The sequence below is a fragment of the Homalodisca vitripennis genome, chromosome 3 (genome assembly GCF_021130785.1).
Source record: "Homalodisca vitripennis isolate AUS2020 chromosome 3, UT_GWSS_2.1, whole genome shotgun sequence".
Classification (NCBI taxonomy): domain Eukaryota; kingdom Metazoa; phylum Arthropoda; class Insecta; order Hemiptera; family Cicadellidae; genus Homalodisca; species Homalodisca vitripennis.
Genome location: NC_060209.1, coordinates 59,354,832 through 59,372,900, shown reverse-complemented (window position 1 = coordinate 59,372,900; position 18,069 = coordinate 59,354,832). Strand labels below are relative to the sequence as shown.

The following is an 18,069-nucleotide window of genomic DNA, read 5'->3' as shown; positions in this document are numbered from 1 at the left end:
ATCAGGTCCTTTTGTATTGACTGACAGACTAAATGGTGAAAACTACATACATCTCTTACAACACGATTTGTTAGGAATTTTAGATGATGTTCCCTGGGTGTGAAAAAGCACTGTTGGTTTATGCATGATGGAACTCCCTCGCATTTTAGACTGGATGTCACTTTCTGGACCAAACTTATGAGGAAAGATAGACAGGCAGAGGGGGGTCTGTATTCTTCCTTTAGGATCATTTGAAACCTATAGTATATTAAAGACCGGTTAACACTATGGATGACCTTTACAGCGTATCACTGCATCCAATAACACTTTAAAGATTACATAAGGTATACTCGAAAAACTCATCAATCAATGACCAGACGCGATAATGCAAAATTTTTATGTAAAACTACAAACAGGCGGACAGAGGGAAAACAACGCATTTTAGGACATATATTTATAGAATCTTTTTTGTTTGTTTGAACTTATTGGACCTCCTGAAGTTTGTCAGTGTATTTCAGTTACGCTCTGTGTAAATATCTTTTTGCTTATGGTGGGTAGTTTGGGGTTCTAGAGGCCTTGTATAAAATGCACAAAAAATCTCCTGGAAATTAAATAATTAGGGTGATTAGAAATCATTTTTCAATAAAAACCTTCTCCATATACTGACCACACAGTATGCAAGCATTGACAAGGTTTAATGTCTCGTCATAAAAACATTCTCATGTTTATATGCTTACTCGAATCAAAAACTGAATATTTTTTAATTATCAATGTGATTAAAAATAAATAAACTGCAGAAAGACAAATTATTTTTAATATTGTTGGGGCCTTCCCTAATTACGTAGGCACAATACTAGATATCTAACTGTTTCCTAAGGACTGAGGATTATTATATTTCCCACCAAATCTTATAATTGCCATATTAATTAAAAAATAATATATGACCATTCATTCTGGCTTTAACACTTTTATTTCAACCTAAAAATATTTCGACCTAGTTTAAACCCTCTACTGCTTTAATTTTGACGACGGTATAAAATACTGTTCCAGAGTAAAATTTAAAATAAAATACGAGCAACACAAAGTTTCCAGTTTACTTGTGTAGTAGTGAGCACTTCTGAGTTCCTCAACCAGTCAGCCAATGTTCCAGCGACCGGCATCAGGAAAGCTATCAATAGATACGGCAGGTACGACAAGAGTCCGGTTGTATCTATCTCGTAGTGGTATGCATCTGTAACCAAAGGCATAATCAACTTTATAACTAATCAATCTCTACTTTACAAACACTATTCTATTCAAAAATTGCATGATCATTAAACTATAACTATAATTAATTATAACTTATATAACAATACAGTTATCTCCAAGGATCGAAAGTTGATATAAAGTTTACGATCTCATAAAAACAACATATAATACCATTTTTTTGTTTATTTTACCCCAATATCTTAATAGATATTCTTAATTGTACTTATAAGTATGCAGCTAGACAAGTGCTGGAAACTGATTTGAACTCATTTCGGTTTTTTGTTTTGTTTATTAATATTTTGTTAGTCATCTAATCATTCTCTATATGACCTTCTTTTTAATGGATTACAAATCATACTGCCCAATATGGCAATATGCTCTGACTCTCAAACACGTTGGCTCCCACAATTTTATTTCCGGTTTTGCACGAGTTAAATTGATTTCTTCGTCAAAAAAAATTTGTATTTATTCAAAATTTCAACAATTTTATTGTTGTATCTATTGTAGTAGTATGTATTTACTCTTACATCTGTTTATGTATGGTGATTTTAGAAATTAATTTTTCACATTTAACATCAAATTCCAAATGTCCCTTCTGAAAATAAAGAGTTTTGTGTATTAACACGTTTACGACGACGGCTTATTTCCGAACTTTTTCATATAGCGTCTCATTTTCAATAATAATGGCAAATAACCGGAATCGTTTTTTACGTTAAACGTCTAAGTATAAGAGGAAAATTATAAAGGTTTCAAATTTTTCTAAAATTGTTTTTATTATTTATTTTTCTGAATTTATTTTAATAAAAAAGCGCAAAAAAAACTGCATAGCAACGTGCACTCCATCGGGCGCACAACAGTTGTGAAAGATCACGTGTACTAATGGTGAACGTGTTAAAAGAACCATATTTAATTAATTCTTTAATATTAATTTCTACAGGTCAAGTCTAAGAAATTGCCAAGTGGTCCTAGCTTTGCCTGCTTAAATAAATTAGTTTTTATTTCATTTAATGCACAGCAGTAATACAACCTTGGTTGAAGGTTGTTTTTTATGTTAATTGTTCATAATAAATCGTTCAACTTTAATATAATTTTATAGTGAATACGTTTACTAAATACAGCTAGTTAATAAAGTTGATACCTCTCATATACATCGGCAACACAATGGACAGTGAAATGAAGCCATAGCTCACGCAGGTGTGAGCCACAACTATGGCCCATACAGGCATCGACGTGACGAACTTGTCCCAAGGATAGATAATCTGTATAACAGTCAAATGTTGCTGTATTTCTTAGAAAATTTTGTAAGGTGTCCATCAATATTTTACTAAGCAAATAGTTGTTAGATATAATTATATATACATTTTTTATACATTTACCTTGCTTTCTGACAGTAAGGTTTAGACCCAAGACCTTGTAATTCAATGCTTTGGAATTAAAAGTTGTTTCGGAATTATGAATTTTAGAATAAACATATCTCATTTAAAAACTGCTATTTTAAAAGTGCTAATGTACTTCTGTAGGAAGGTAATTTGTTAAAATACAACTATTAACAGACACAGTAGTGAGTTAGACATAGTAAAGATATAAACATCATGAGTAGCCATCTGAAGACATGTTGTTCTAGTATGTGTTGGACACACCGAGGGTCAGGTCTGAGGCTACAAATGCAATGTCAGGATATACCTACATTTTCAATTTGGATCAGTGTGTTTGCAGATTTTAAAACAACACTTTCTGTTCCTTATGACACTGCATTCTAGTGACAATTGCATGATGTAATACATCAACTGCTGTCAAAATTTAGCATTGTTGTTGCCTCTTTTATTGAGGTTGCTAATATTTGTTGTGTGTTATGTGTTTTGTATAAGGTGCAAACCTGCCTCACAGGAGAAATTTATGAACACAATATTCAATATTATTATAATTTTTAAACCAAAACAAATGTATGGACGGCATTAAAATTGGGTAGAAAATTCTCTAAAGAGGAAGACCTTACAAAAGGTAAGCAAGCACCTGTGTTGCAACAGAAATGAGACGCCATAACAGTTTCTATTGTTGTATACCCTTTAATGCTGGCGACACACTTAATATTAATATAAAAATTAATTGAAATTAACCTTTTTTAAGTTAACAAATAAATTACATGCAATTCACTAATTGGTAAATTGTAACAATTTGAGTGCTGGTTAACAAATTAAAAACAAGAAGCATTTTACAATAAAAGGTTAAATAATAACAGGATTCGCGCAACAATCATGGCTGTGATAGCATGCAAATTCCAAGTCTCTAGGAAATTTCATTCCTCAAATGTCCTGTGAACAGAGAGAGTCGGAAAGACAAACAAACAGAAATGAAACATGAACAACTCTCCCTCCAAGCATTATAATATAGAAATGAATTATAATGCAAAATTTAAAGTATGTAGATGATTGAGCTGTTTTTAAAATATCATACTGACAATTAAGTACATGTGCTACTATGTTACTTAGTAAAATTCCATATGATTTTACTTTGTGTACTACGTTATTCATTATTCGAATTTCTCGTTGGCATCATGGTTACCCGTAAGGTCAATGTAAAAAAGTTCTCTAATGCTCAGCAAATTTACAATAAAGACACATCACGTTCAAACTCGATGTAGAAGCGTCATGCAAAATTTCAAGTACATAGGTCAAATCGTTCTCAAGATATTATGCAAACAGACACATAGACAGAAATAAAACTTGTTCAATTCTTCAAGTGATTGTCTTCACCAATAAGAAACAATACCTACATGTTTAGGAATAGAGTCATTAGGTCCACAATCAAGATTATCTCTAAGGTACTTTAGTTCCTCTGTGGAGATGTGAGGGTCGTCTTCCGGTTTGTCCTTCACCACAGCCCACCAAACAGCAAACCATATAAACCCGAGTATACCTACAAACATTACACACTATCATAAATACGTATGAATAGTAATTTGAATAATATCATTCTAGTGTTTTAGAAACCAAATGTAAGGTACTCTATAAACTAAGAATTACGGTAAATATGATCCGGTCCAAATTTTGTATGTTTATGATATATACTTTCAATAGAGTAGAATGTCGCCTCACTCAGACAAGTACATTTTTGTATATTTTTTTAATCAGCTATAAATTCAATGATTTTGCTATTAATAAGATCTTACTCTAGTTTTTCGTTGTGTATAACACTGTTACCTTGTTAAATGGCCATCTTAATTATGTCAAAATACGAAATAAAATTTTAAATTATGTCCTAGATTTCTTGTTTGTCGCGATTTAACAACCTTAATGCTCAATTACAGGACCTCTGTTGTATCTATTATATATAAACTGTCTGCAATAACTATTATTCTCTGATAATATCTGAACATTGGCAACTTTCTCATACCGATGTGGCATCAGTGGAAGGACTATCTGGGTCCTTACAACAACCAAAACTTTAGTCTTCCTTGTTCACTGAAACAAATTCATAAAGCTGAGCCAGAGAACCCTTAGTCAGCAAGTCTCTGGATTTGTTTTGTTTCAGGTTTTATATATGCAGGAATCCAAACCTACTCTTGAAATTGGTGGACTTAAAAACGAAAGGAATGTCAGTTGTTGAACTCACCTGTAATGTGAAAGATAATCGTCCAGCCTAGGGTATTGGCGATTAGGCGGCAAACTGGGGGGTTGATTACGATACTAAAATAGATGCCCGAGAAGGCGATGGTAACCAGGCGAGCCCGCTCCTGGGGAGGCGCCCATCGGGACCAGACGGCGATAATACTCGAATAAGTGACACCCTGACACCGGCATGAAGATTAGTTCACAGGCGATTATAGAGACTATTTTGAGAATACTTACAACTAATTGAATGTACAATTCTTAAATAATATGAAAAAATAAGGTATTTTTAGTTTATTGTCTTATAAGTTTGTGAGGGGCGACCTGAAATAAGTGAACCAGAGTCCAAGCAGAGGAATTTCACTTGGTGATTGCTATATTTTCTACAAGATTTCTAAGATTTTCTAATTGGAGTATTCCAAATTAGCTGATAAAACATAGTATCGTATAACTTGACAGAACTTAACATCTTCACTTCTTTGATATGTTATTGCCCTTAAAATCAATAAATTTCTTACTGAAATAAGAGGAACCAATGTTCTAATTTTAAAATCTCTAGAATGTTTCTAACAATGATTATTGCACAGAAGGAGAGACATACAATTACTCATTTTGTAAAAAAATCTATTCAGTGAGAGTCAGACCACGATGATTTTTAGTGACTAATCTGAAAAACCTAACTTGTTCGTTTTAACAAAACCCCTTATTACGACTTCAAAGAATTCAGGACTGTAATTTTTAGCACCAGCAAATATCCCAAAATAGGACTTTTTGGAGGTATAGAGCTCAATGTTTAAGGATTTTCAAATATAAAAGTAAGTCAAGAAGTACCTCATTTTAATTCAGTGCAAAAATAAGTTTTAAAAATTTACGTTCTTGTATGCAGGGTGGTTCAAAATTTCAAATTCGTACCGTTTCACAATGTTTTTTCTACCGTTACTTCCTTAAAATTTTAGCAAATCCTAATTTTTAATCAAGGTACGGTACCAAAAAGTACTCTTTTTTTAAATATTTTACAGCTGTCACTTTTTAGCACATTACCATATTTAAAACTTACTTTTAATTTAGGATATTTAAAACCCGTAAAACCTAGGAAACCAAATAACAAGGTTTTACTTTCATTATACCTATTAATCAACTAACATTTTTATATTTAAAGTTTAGCTTTATCTTGGAAGGTTAAGAAATGCCGTCGTAAGTTCTGATTTTCATAACGTTATGTTGCATTAACACGTTTTGAACTCCTATATATGCCGTAGGTCCTTAGTGAATTAATTTTGTAATTTTTAAAACTTTTCTCAGTTTGAGGCTGTAATTTAAGTAGTTACTATTCCTACAGTAATCTAGGTTCTATTTCAGTCCAAAATTACGTTACTCAACTGACCTTATTTACATATGTTTGAACTGTAATCCATTATTTTCCATACAGAGAATTTATAAAACCCTAAAACTGAAGTATTCTACAGTCCTAAAGACCTCTTCTTCGTTTAATGAGTGAACTGCAGCCCTAATTCGTTGCATCATGCCAATGTCTCGAGTTTTAGGCCTTGATGCATAAACCTTCTTTTAACCTTCCTCTCAGTATTAGTCCATGTACGTTAGCTGAGGGTCTAGGGGGATATTTGTCTGGTCCATCTCTCTCAATACATTTTGAGGATAATTCTCATCCAGAGTTTGCCACACCGCTTCAGAGTAGTGAGCGATGCCCCATCGTGAATAAACCACATTTCTTGGATAGTTTGTTCAGGAAACTCAACGATAATTGATGAGGAAGTTGTATATACAGTGTCCTTCGAAAAAGTAAAGGAAAACATTTTGGTTACCAATAAGACCGCATCAAGTATTGAAAGACCAATACCGTTGCTTGTCTACCTCTCGCCAAAAATGATTTTTTTTTAGTTAAATATACTTTATATAAACTGTATTTGTTTCAGAATATTTTAATTATCCCTGTATAAGCTTCCTGGTGATTAACAGTAGAGTGGTTTTACTGTAATCATTAGACACACTGAACTGATCTTTGCCCTTGACCCCCTCCTTTTATTAGTTCAGAAGTACTATAAAATGATCATTCTGAAACCTAATATTTCAACATTTTCTCAGGAGAGCCCGAACCTCCCTTATGATATCGGGGCTTTCCACACTTCTGACTCCCCGGGTGTTCTAAACACCCTCCAGAGAGGATTTCTGGGTTCGCCACTGAGCAGATGTGTGATTTATCCATATTATTGGAGACATGCCGACCTCTTAATAGTCTCACTAGGTTTATATACACTAATGTATGCCAAATTATGAAATTGTTTAGGAAAATGTTGGGGATTACACAACAGACATTATCAACAAACTAATAACAATCTTCAATACATAAACTAATGTATCCTGACGTACCTCAAAGAGACCCTGAATGACTCTGCAGGCTATCACCCAGTTGGCCGCACCTCCTTGGACCACAAAAGGCATAATAAGAGAAAACAGTGCTGTGAAGGCCACCCCCACACCGAACACTCGACTGCCACCCAGACAGGCACCTAGCCACCCTCCTAGAATCTGAGTGGCGACATATCCGTAGAAGGAGGAGCTCATGACATGTGATACTAGCTCCATATCAAAGTCGAGGTTGCTTTCCTGAAAACATAAACACACAAAAGGAAAATGAAATGCGTTTCTGTATAACGTAGTACAGAATTGTGTCAACGCTTGGGTCATTATTGTTATGTAATAACTATAACACACATGAAATGGTTACTTTGTTGTACAGTTTCTTCTCCAAAATTATTTAAACTATTAGAAAACTTACTAATTAAAATAGAATACAAATATTTCAATGATTTTCTGCTAGAATAATACGGAAACACGCGGTATTTTTATAAATTTACATCCTCATACCCTCCATTGTTTCATCATTAATCAGACATAAAATAAATGTTGGATCGTTGCCACATACGTTTTAAAAGTGAATTACAATACCTATAATAACCTTTTCTTCTTTTCTGTTAGCTGTCAGGAGAACCATTTATATTGCAATAAGAAATGTTTTTAATGATCTTAAAGAGCCCTTTGGAATGAAACCTGAGTATCTCTCTAAGAAACCAGTAGTGTACGGTCCTTTATATTAAACTAAAATGCGTACGGAAGATTAGAAAACTAACAATTCCGAAATGTAAATCCGGACAAAAGAGAACTGATGCCTATCTTATCATTTATTCCTAAATCTTAAGATTAGCTAAATAACAAATATGCAATATAAATCCGGACAAAGTAGGACCTGTGCCTATTGTACCATTTATTTCTCAATGTGTAAATTATCCAACCAACAATCCCGCAATTGTAAATCTGGACAAAGAGAACCAGTGTTTTACTTAAAATCTATCCCTCAATATTAAAATTAGCCAACTAACAATCCCTCAATACAAATCCGAGCATAAGATGACCAGATATCTTACCATTTATTTCTCAATCCAAATCTATCACAACAGCGATTTTCAGTAACTGTAATGCAACTTACAGTTACATTACAGGTCCACATACATATTAGCCAGTTCTTTTCTCGTAACGTATATCTTTATATAAGACTTGTTTACTAGAGATTTTTCACAGCGATCACGGAACTTATATCTCGATCCAAAGGTCCTACATACATATTAGCTAGCTCTTTTCTCGTAACGTATATTTTTATATAAGACTTGTTTACTAGAGATTTTTCACAGCGATCACGGAACTTATATCTCGATCCAAAGGTCCTACATACATATTAGCTAGCTCTTTTCTCGTAACGTATATTTTTATATAAGAATTGTTTACTAGAGATTTTTCACAGCGATCACGGAACTTATATCTCGATCCAAAGCTGTATACGAAACTTGTATTTTGATCTAAGGCGAAGAATCCTATTCCACTTTTACGCTGTTTTTTTATTTTTATTTAAACACAACATTGGTATCACCGATTTTGATAATACAATAACTAATAAAATTAATAAAATCGGACATTCCATCCCCTATTTATTACACTTTTGTTACTACACAACTAAACATGTAAAAAATTAACAATAGCAATCTAACTTTGGCAGTCGTATTTTGTTTGATAAGGCCGTGAAACATAATATGTAAAGCTTACCATTTAAAGATTTTCCTGGGGTTTGTATTTTTAAATATATCTACCCTCCTCCTCTTCTATAAGAAAAGAATCATGTCAGATACACATTTAATTTCGTACTTCAACATATGACACTACTAAATTGTATCTTCATCACAGGTTGTGATGGCTGATGGCTCACCTCCACAACTGTTCCGTTGTCTAGGGTAACTTCGTAGGGAGTTGTTATGGGATCAATAGAGTTGACGAAGGTCCACTTGAGAGTTTCCCCCATAAAAATCCCAAGGAACGCAAGGAATGTGACTAGGTGACGTCTTCTGTGCCCCGTAGGCCTGCAACACAATATAAGGACAAATCGTAAAAGTGAAGAATATTACTGGAGAATGGTTAATTTCAACTGGACAATACTGCTCGTTCAGTTAATGCCGTTAGAGTAATATAACTTCAATATAAATAATAACTTTAATCACAAGCTTTGATGACTAAGCGTTGATATTTTCATTTTTCCAAACAGAGTTGTCATAAAAGAATGGCGTAGTTTTAATAATTCGTGGGAAGATAGTAGGGACATTTCTAGATGTGTATTTTTGAAAGTAGCCAACCCAATAGTTTGTTTATAGACTGTTCTAACCTCCAAACTAGTTCTTGTATTGTTGTTGTGGTGAGTTTAGTTAGTTACTACGTTTTCAGGTACAATATAAAGCAAAGTGTGTTTTACTGTTGGCTGAATTAAAATCCATGATTTTATTTCAACGAGCGTTCCGGCGTGAATTCGAAACAGATCCACCACACAAAAATAATATAACATGTTTGTTTAAACAATTCGAATAAATTGGAACAGATACGAAACAGAAATTAATCGGCATACAAGGTGTACCAAACGAACGGATGAACTAATTTAATTAAACAATCGGTAATAGAAGTCCTGGGCAGTCCATCCCTCGTCGAAGCGTTTAGGTATTCCAAAAACAACAGTCCATAATTTTATACATAAAGAAATTAAAATTACACGGTTATAAAATCCAAATACTGCAGGAATTAAAACCCAATGATTGTATAAACTGTTAAAATTTCACTGCTGAAATGTTGTCCAGAATAAGTGGAAACGAATCATTTTTAGATTATGTAATTTTTATAGACAAGGCTACTTTTCATGTAAATGTATGTTTTAACAGACACAATTCACGAATTGGAGCTCTGAAAACCCACATGTAATGGTTTGGAATCAACGTAATTCAAATTCAAATTCAAATGACTTTATTTCTATTAAATATACAAAAGGGCGAATTTAATGTTCGGCTTGGTGTGTTGAAAAATCGCGTAATAGGGCTTTTTTCTTTAAAAAAAACTATGAATATAGTTACTGTATGTATCTTGTTAACCAATTATTGCTTTCCTCAGCTAGATGAACTCGAAAACACTCATCAATTTCTTTTCCAACAAGATGGTGCTTCCCCACACTTCAGTGTATTGGTCACGGACGATTTGAACGAAACATTTGGATATCGATGGATAGAGTCCAGGCCTGACACCTTGTGATTTTTTCTTGAGGGGGTAAATCAACAGCGTTGTTTATACACAAACATTAGCGACCTGAACCTCTTAAAAACAAGGTTAATGAAGCAATAGCAACCATAACCGAAGAAATGTTAACACGTGTTTGGAGAGAAGTTTAGTATCAAATTAGATGAATAAACAACATTAACTGTAAGTAATTCGAATTTTATATATACCATGTTCGAAACCACATTATTCTTTTATACTAATTTTTTACAGTAAGTAATATCAATCCTCATTCATCGTGAATCGAAGATCAACCCTAGAAAACATGGTGACATACCTCCTCTGCTCTTAAGCGGCTCACGAACCCCGGATAAATGTTTGATAAAGATTGGTAGGCTTGATTTGAGGGTGGCAAAACTGTATTATTTTATATCCATAATAAAATATTGACAAAGTGTTAAAATAATGATAGTATTTTATGTTATATTACTCAAGAATCACGCCATTACAAGGTTATCTGAAAGAGGGCGGCGCGCGCATCAAAACGTAAATAGATTTGTGTATGCTGTTCTAGATGTTCTAGCGCGGCATACCACTCTAATATTTTCGGATCACGAAGTATAGATACCCGAGTTTGCACAAAACTACGCACTAACCAGTGAATGGCTTTAATAAAGGCATTTTTCATTCATTCATTCGATGTACATGAACAGGAAGTTACATTAAAATTCAACTTGTTTATTTCTGTTAAGACATACAAAGCAGATAATATAAAAGGAATGAATTTCACTTTTTATTTCAATAACTGAGAAAAACGTTACCAATTTTTGGCGCTTTTCAACTACAATCCAACTTTCAAAACTCATAACTCGGAACCTTGTGATTCGATTACGAGTAAACAATTATTTTTAAAATAGGTTAAAAATGTAGGGTTTTTGTGTATGTAATTTTAAGATTTTAAAGCATACGAATACAAGCTGTCATCAAATTACTTTCTGAACTTGTATTCTTGACAGAGTGGTTAAAAAAATTCGGCGTTGGTCAAGTTATGGAGCTTTTAAAGTTACAGCAGGAGCCGTACTCAGTATTTGCGAGGTCCGGAAAAGATATTCAACCGGGCCTCTGTAAAATAAACCGAAAAACCTGTCAAACCGAGTCCATATTTATTAAATTGAATTTACTTGAAGGTTTTAACACTTACCAGTTCTGTGTTTATACCGTTGAAAGTCTATTTTTTTCTTCGATAAACACTTAATGATTATTCAATTCTCACATAACGACGTAATATGAGTATGTTCATATATAGGCAAAATGCTACATAACCTCAATCACATACAGTTGGCAGCAAATAGACTTTTGTTTATGGACTCTTAATTTTTATTTACCTCGTTGGAAAATTTACTTGAATCTTTGTAGCGTAGCTACACATTGCGTTTGGTTCCGATTTACAATTTGTTCGTAACAGTTAATATTATGTGTTTTTATCATTATGTCGTGACACACACAGGATGATATCAGTATACGTACCGTACACACTGACAAGACAGTAAATAGCCCTCACAGGACACCTGAGTGTTAAGAAGGTAGTAAAGCATCTTCGTATCATTGTGAAGTTCTAGATTTTAATGTAAAGAGCGAGATCTCAGTGTAATAATAAAAAGGCAAAGAAAGAAATGCACCAAACAAAAGCACATAAAGATAAACCTAACATTAAAAGGTAACCCTTCGGAAAAATGATCTAGTCTACTATAATGTCTCGGAAAAATTCATTTTGGATTTTTTTTTAAAGTATTCCCAGGTTGTAAATGTCACTTTGCCGACTAAAACAAAAAACCGAAATGTAAAATCTAATGAACTCATTATTAATAGGTTCAAAACTTGAGATGGAAAGCAAATTGCAGCAGTATTGTTACAAATTATAACCAACACAATTTTAAAAGTAATCACGTGTGGACAACTTTTTTTAGCAACTTGTAAATAAAATCTTGTGTTTGTAAAATATTTTTCAAAAAATATTTTATTGATTAAAAATAGTGAACCAAGGAATATTAAAAATAAAGATTTAAAACTCCTGTATCATCTATGCTTGTACACATTGTAGTTTACATATGCCGTATGAAATTCTTGAATAAAATGTGTCTACAGGATGGTTCAAATAGTCGAAATCGAATATAACTTTTAAACGATGTTCTATGGTATTTAATTTTAATCGCCTTTAGCAAATTAATAGTTTCTCATTCACACCATGTCTCTAAGCGCATAATTAATTCATATATTTTTCACTCTTTCAGAAGTTTGATAAATATTATTAAACAATGTGTATGAATTTTGAAAAAAATACCCTAATTGATCAATTTGTAGAGTTGCACTGATTGAGGGAAATCTATTACCAAAGGCAGTGGTCACTGTTAAATTTATGTGGGATATTTGACGGGTAAAACTTAGCGGTTTTGGTACATAGACTTGATTATGGCTAGAAACATTATAATAATTTGTACAAACCTTAGTAATCAAGGCAGGTACGTAATACATTAGATATACTCTTTAAACAATTATGCCGATTAAGATCGGTTTTAATACTTTTTTACGCAAATCAACAAGCATTGTGTTTCCATTGAATAGACCCTTAAAATGACAAGCCACAAGAGAGGGGTTGCTATTTGAAATTTTAATTTTTTTATTTTGAAATTTGAAATTTAATTTTTAATTTTAAAGCTACCCCCTTCTACCCCTCTTTGAAAAGGGGTGTGAAATTTTTGTCACCCTCAGAAAATCAAAAACATTAATTTAATAAGACTGGTGAAGGTTGTACATTGATATCTCAATCCGTTTGGAGTATATCCAGGCGTATCAGGACTTGATTTACACCCTTAGATGTAAGGGATTGTTTGCCCATAACTTTTGTCGTCCTAAAGATGTTTTGTTCATGTTACCGTGTTACTTTTAAATTTACCTTTCAAATGACATGTCACAAGATAGGGGTTGCAATTTAAAAATTCAAAGTGATCCCCCTCTACCCCTCTTTGAAAAAGGGGAGGGAATACTTTTATCATTCAAAAATCCAAAAAAGTATTTTCATATATATGATGAAAATTTTACATCGATATTTCAATTCGTTTGGAATATATCCAGGAGTATCAGGACTTAATTTTCACTATCTATATAAATTTATTTTTATAATATTAATAACACGATTTTCTACACTAAAAGCAAATTAGTTGTCAGGAACTCATTTTCTTCCCTCGCACAATGTAGTGTGTCAATACCCCAACTGGCCCACGATGGTGCGACCAGTGTACAACTCTGGGCATTGTTTGCAACGCTTAATTTGAATAAACTTACGAGAAAGAATTTGAAATTTTTATGTATTTATGGTGATAAACACGAATCTAATGTTTATATATTTTGAAACCGAGAAGCGAGACTATTTCTATTGTGCGAGATATCATGTCTATTGTGATCTTTGCGTTATTGAAGTTGATAAGAACCATTACGGTTCACTAAATCCTTAAAAAATAACTTATGATGCCTCAACTCTATATGGACTCATGGTTGTATATTGTTGTTAACCCGAGGTTCTACATATATATAATTTCTTATAATTTCATATTGAAAATATACCTATCAGATTTATAAAAACTATTCATTAACTTGTTTTTTCTTAGATCAATCTGTAATCATTTGAAATATGCGCCTGAAGTATTAATATAAATTTGTAACCAGTTTCTGTAAGTTTCACAATATATGTATTTTATTTAAAATATTACATTGTTGTAGAGTTATTTGAAGGTTGTCTCGTATTAAGATTTGAAGTAACACAAAATTTGCATAGTGTGATATTAAAATTAGGACTTTATATTTTGATAGGGGAGGCTTAGGGGGAAACAATTATTTTGAAATACTCACATATAGAATTTGTACCATTCCTGTTTATTTACAAGCTATTGAATTTTTATATCATTCTAATTTACAAGTTATCAGTAAGATAACGAGTCCAATTAGTTCAGCTTGTAGGGTGAGGGTCATATAATAAATGTCACAGTTATAAAGTTTAATTATGTCCACTTTGACTAGATATACGTACTGTTGAAATATTTCTCATGATAAATACGTCAATTTTGTATATTTAATAAATATGTTCCCTGTTAGCACGTAAGACAAACTTGTTCTCAGGTCTACCTAATAAAAAAGTATTTTTGTCATCTTTCAAGTTTGGATATCATACTGTAGAATACAATTCAGGTAAACTATAAATACGTATAATTTATTCTCTACTAACTTGTTACGTCTAAAACAGGCAAGATGAAAAGGATGTATAGATTGGAGTGTCAATTCGCAATTTAAATGTAGAACATGGGAAATTACATTAAACTTTTACTTATATAACATATTTTCTATTTTACTTCCATGAATTCAATGGGCCTGTTTGATTCATCAGGTCGTTTTCTTCTGGCTCAGCACAGATTTTTTCCAGCAATCCACAGGGAAGTCTCCTCACCTTTAGGCTGAACTGTGGTCTAATGTGAGTGATATGGAGGTCCGATAAAATCAGAATATCATGTATAAGACTAAGATATACGAGGTTTGAAGTTACACGATTAATCTTGCAAGATCGCATATCTGAACTTCTATCTCCTTGTGCCCAGAGTAACCAACACAATTGTGGGGTGAAAAAGGGCAATAAACCAAAAAGGACAGTATTAAATATTCTTGCTGAAACTGTTATTTTAATATTATTAAAAAAAACACACTCATTATTAATTACAGTAGTACTGTATTCCTTGTAATGCAAATAACAATAAAATTTTATTTGTTTTGACATATAAATCAAAAAATAAAGGAATCTATATTATCAAAGTGTATAGAAGGATAAAAGTATTATTTGAGGATATTATTTTGTATGTGGCAAGAGATTGAATTAATTATTGTTAGGATTTTCTTTAATTATTGTATCTGGTTTTAACCCATATTATATTAAAAACGTTGTGACATAATCGGAAATAATTCGTTGCTTTGATTCATTACATTATTAGTAAGCTATACTAACATACATACATGAGAAATTATCACTGTAACATAAAAGTATATTACGTATTATAAAAATTAACCTATCATTAATAATACATCATTATAATATAAAGGGGTAATAGCCCCTTATGTAGCTGAGTGGATAGAAGCAACAGTGAGTGAGTGAAACTCTAGACAACACTCAACATACAATTGAATCTAACAGTAGTTCACATTCCATGGCATTACGTGTGCGCTGCAATAACTTTCAATGGCCTATCTCAGAACTTAGAACATCGGAAGAAATTTGTTAATGTGATACTACTATTTTCGAAGATTTAAGCGTTTCCCAAAAACCGGACATTGTACATAATTTTCAAAAGCCAGGACAAGGAAGGACAAACATTAAAAAGAAGGACATGTCCTCCTAAAGTCGGGCGTCCGGTCATCCGCTTGTGCCTTCTCTGATAAAGTTCCAGTGATAACTATGGAACTTTCTATTATTTTAGCTCAGTGAATCAATACTTTATACATGGTTGGAGTTATGTAGTACCAACCGGACAGATTAAGCAACAATTTAGATGTCTCATTCGCATATTGTGCTCACCTTCTGGCCACAAGACTTTACTTGCGTTATCACTGCTTTTAGTTCTGCAGTTAATTTGAGCTTACTCAAACATTTTCTAACCGAATTTCCGTCATTGATTAGCATCGCCTTGATTCACAACTTTTTAACTCGGTTAAAAATGTTTCTGCACTTTTTTTTATTTCTTCATTTTTTTTTAATCCTTTGTAGTTCCAGATCTTTTTTTCAAATCCATTTTGTATCAAACACGTAGAAGACACTAAAAATAGAGGATATTTGCATGTAGTAGAAATATTCCGTACCTGAAGTACTCTTTGTTGGAGAGTTGTCTTCACTGGTTCCTAACTGTTCATTTTTTGATTAGGTGTTTCAGGTATAACAATATTTTTGATGAAGTATTCTGTAAGACAACATTACATATTTTCCCATCGGTCATTGTCATGTTTAATTCTTGGTTTATACGCATAGGCTGTGCTCGAGTTGGAGTCAGATTCCTAATTTCATCTCCTGTGCGTTTAATTCCTTTCTCAATTACGTCCGAATGTTCCTTGCAAAACGTGTACCTGACAAAAGAATTCCAAAGAGGAAGGTTGGGGTTCCCCATACAACAATTTATAAGCGGAATCAAATAGCACCATTTTGTCATAAATACTGCAGTATCATCTTCTATTGTACTTTGGATCGAGGAAGTAAATTGTTGCCTGTATATGATCTGATTAGAAGAACAATTGTATCCCAATTTAGTGATTAGTGCCAAGTCGTATCTTTTAACCGTAATTAGAAATTATTGAGAGTATTTTAGATCTAAACGTACTTAAAGGGAAATGCTTGCTTCCTTTTTCTCTATATGCATTTTTTGTCTGGGTAGCAATCTAATTTAGCTCTATGAATTTGATAGTATGAAGGAAAAATATATAAATCTTTTCCTCCAATGTTTTAGTTCCCAAAATATTATACTGTTACTTTGAGATGATGAGCAAGGAAATAGGGCCAAGACCTTTTCTTTTCATAACGCTAGTTCGCAGCACTTCTTATCCTAACCCTTCAAATTCACCATTGCCGCATAAAGCAACTCTTTCCCGAATTATTGCTTATAATATCCACCAATCACCTAAGTTTGTGTCTTTCACTACACATTCCTTGAAGTGGTTTAAGATCACAATCATAATGCCATCAGATTATCTTCAGGACAGATGAATTACATTCCTAGTCAATCACGCCGTGTTTTCCTTAAATGATAACAAACAGAATCTACTTCAGTATATCACCTTACTGACAGCAATAAAAGTTGGTCGTTCGTCGAATGGATCGGACAAGATTATTTATCAGCTATGAACGTGTTAATGCATTTATGACTCCAGAAATAAAATTTCATTCCGTTGAATAATTATTTCTTACTCAATTAACCTTAATAAATATATGAATAATCATAAATGTTTGTACTTCGAGGACAAGTAATTTGTATTATGTATCTTAATAATCACCACAGTTACAAATTTTATAGGATTTTTATACATTCTTTCTAATAAAAAATAATAAATTAGGTGTTGCTTTATCACTTATATTTTCCATTTCTTAGAAACTATAGATCCCATTCTTACAGTTATTGGGATCAGATTTTACAACCTACGTCCGACGTTGACCTACTGATATTTTCTGTATACAAAAGTGTCCTTAACCAGTAAGACAAACTGTTTACTTATTATTAAGATGGATTAAATAATAGTAAATAGTAAAATAGTAGATTAAATTGTATGTTATAGCATTACAATTAGTTCTAATTCTAATATTATTTTAATATTCCATTTCCCTCAAAAATCTATTTCCTGCATGCTTATATCTCATTAATATTAAACTCCTAAAATGGACGCCTTAAGAAGTACTCTCTTTTCTATACTTAATTTGAATACTAATTACAAGATTTAATTAAAGAATCAACTTACCCGCGGCGCGGAAGGTTATCCATGGTGCGCGAACAGACACCGACTGACTTGTAGTCGGACGCTCAGAGATAGGCTGTGTGTAACTTATTAGTGTCAGTAA

General features: G+C 32.7%; 1 protein-coding gene across 1 annotated transcript in view; it reads right to left on the bottom strand.

The window, feature by feature from the left end:
* LOC124356958 (vesicular glutamate transporter 2.1-like) overlaps positions 1 to 18,069 on the bottom strand; it is a 34,630-nt gene extending 16,561 nt beyond the window's left edge. Inside the window, exons 1-7 of the mRNA XM_046808293.1 lie at positions 17,970 to 18,069; positions 9,112 to 9,262; positions 7,224 to 7,460; positions 4,840 to 5,014; positions 4,001 to 4,143; positions 2,366 to 2,486; positions 1,077 to 1,210 (exon numbers count right to left, since the gene is read on the bottom strand). Of these exons, the coding sequence (XP_046664249.1) occupies positions 1,077 to 1,210; positions 2,366 to 2,486; positions 4,001 to 4,143; positions 4,840 to 5,014; positions 7,224 to 7,460; positions 9,112 to 9,262; positions 17,970 to 17,992 (984 nt within the window). The 5' untranslated portion in view covers positions 17,993 to 18,069. The remainder of the gene's footprint in view (positions 1 to 1,076; positions 1,211 to 2,365; positions 2,487 to 4,000; positions 4,144 to 4,839; positions 5,015 to 7,223; positions 7,461 to 9,111; positions 9,263 to 17,969) is intronic.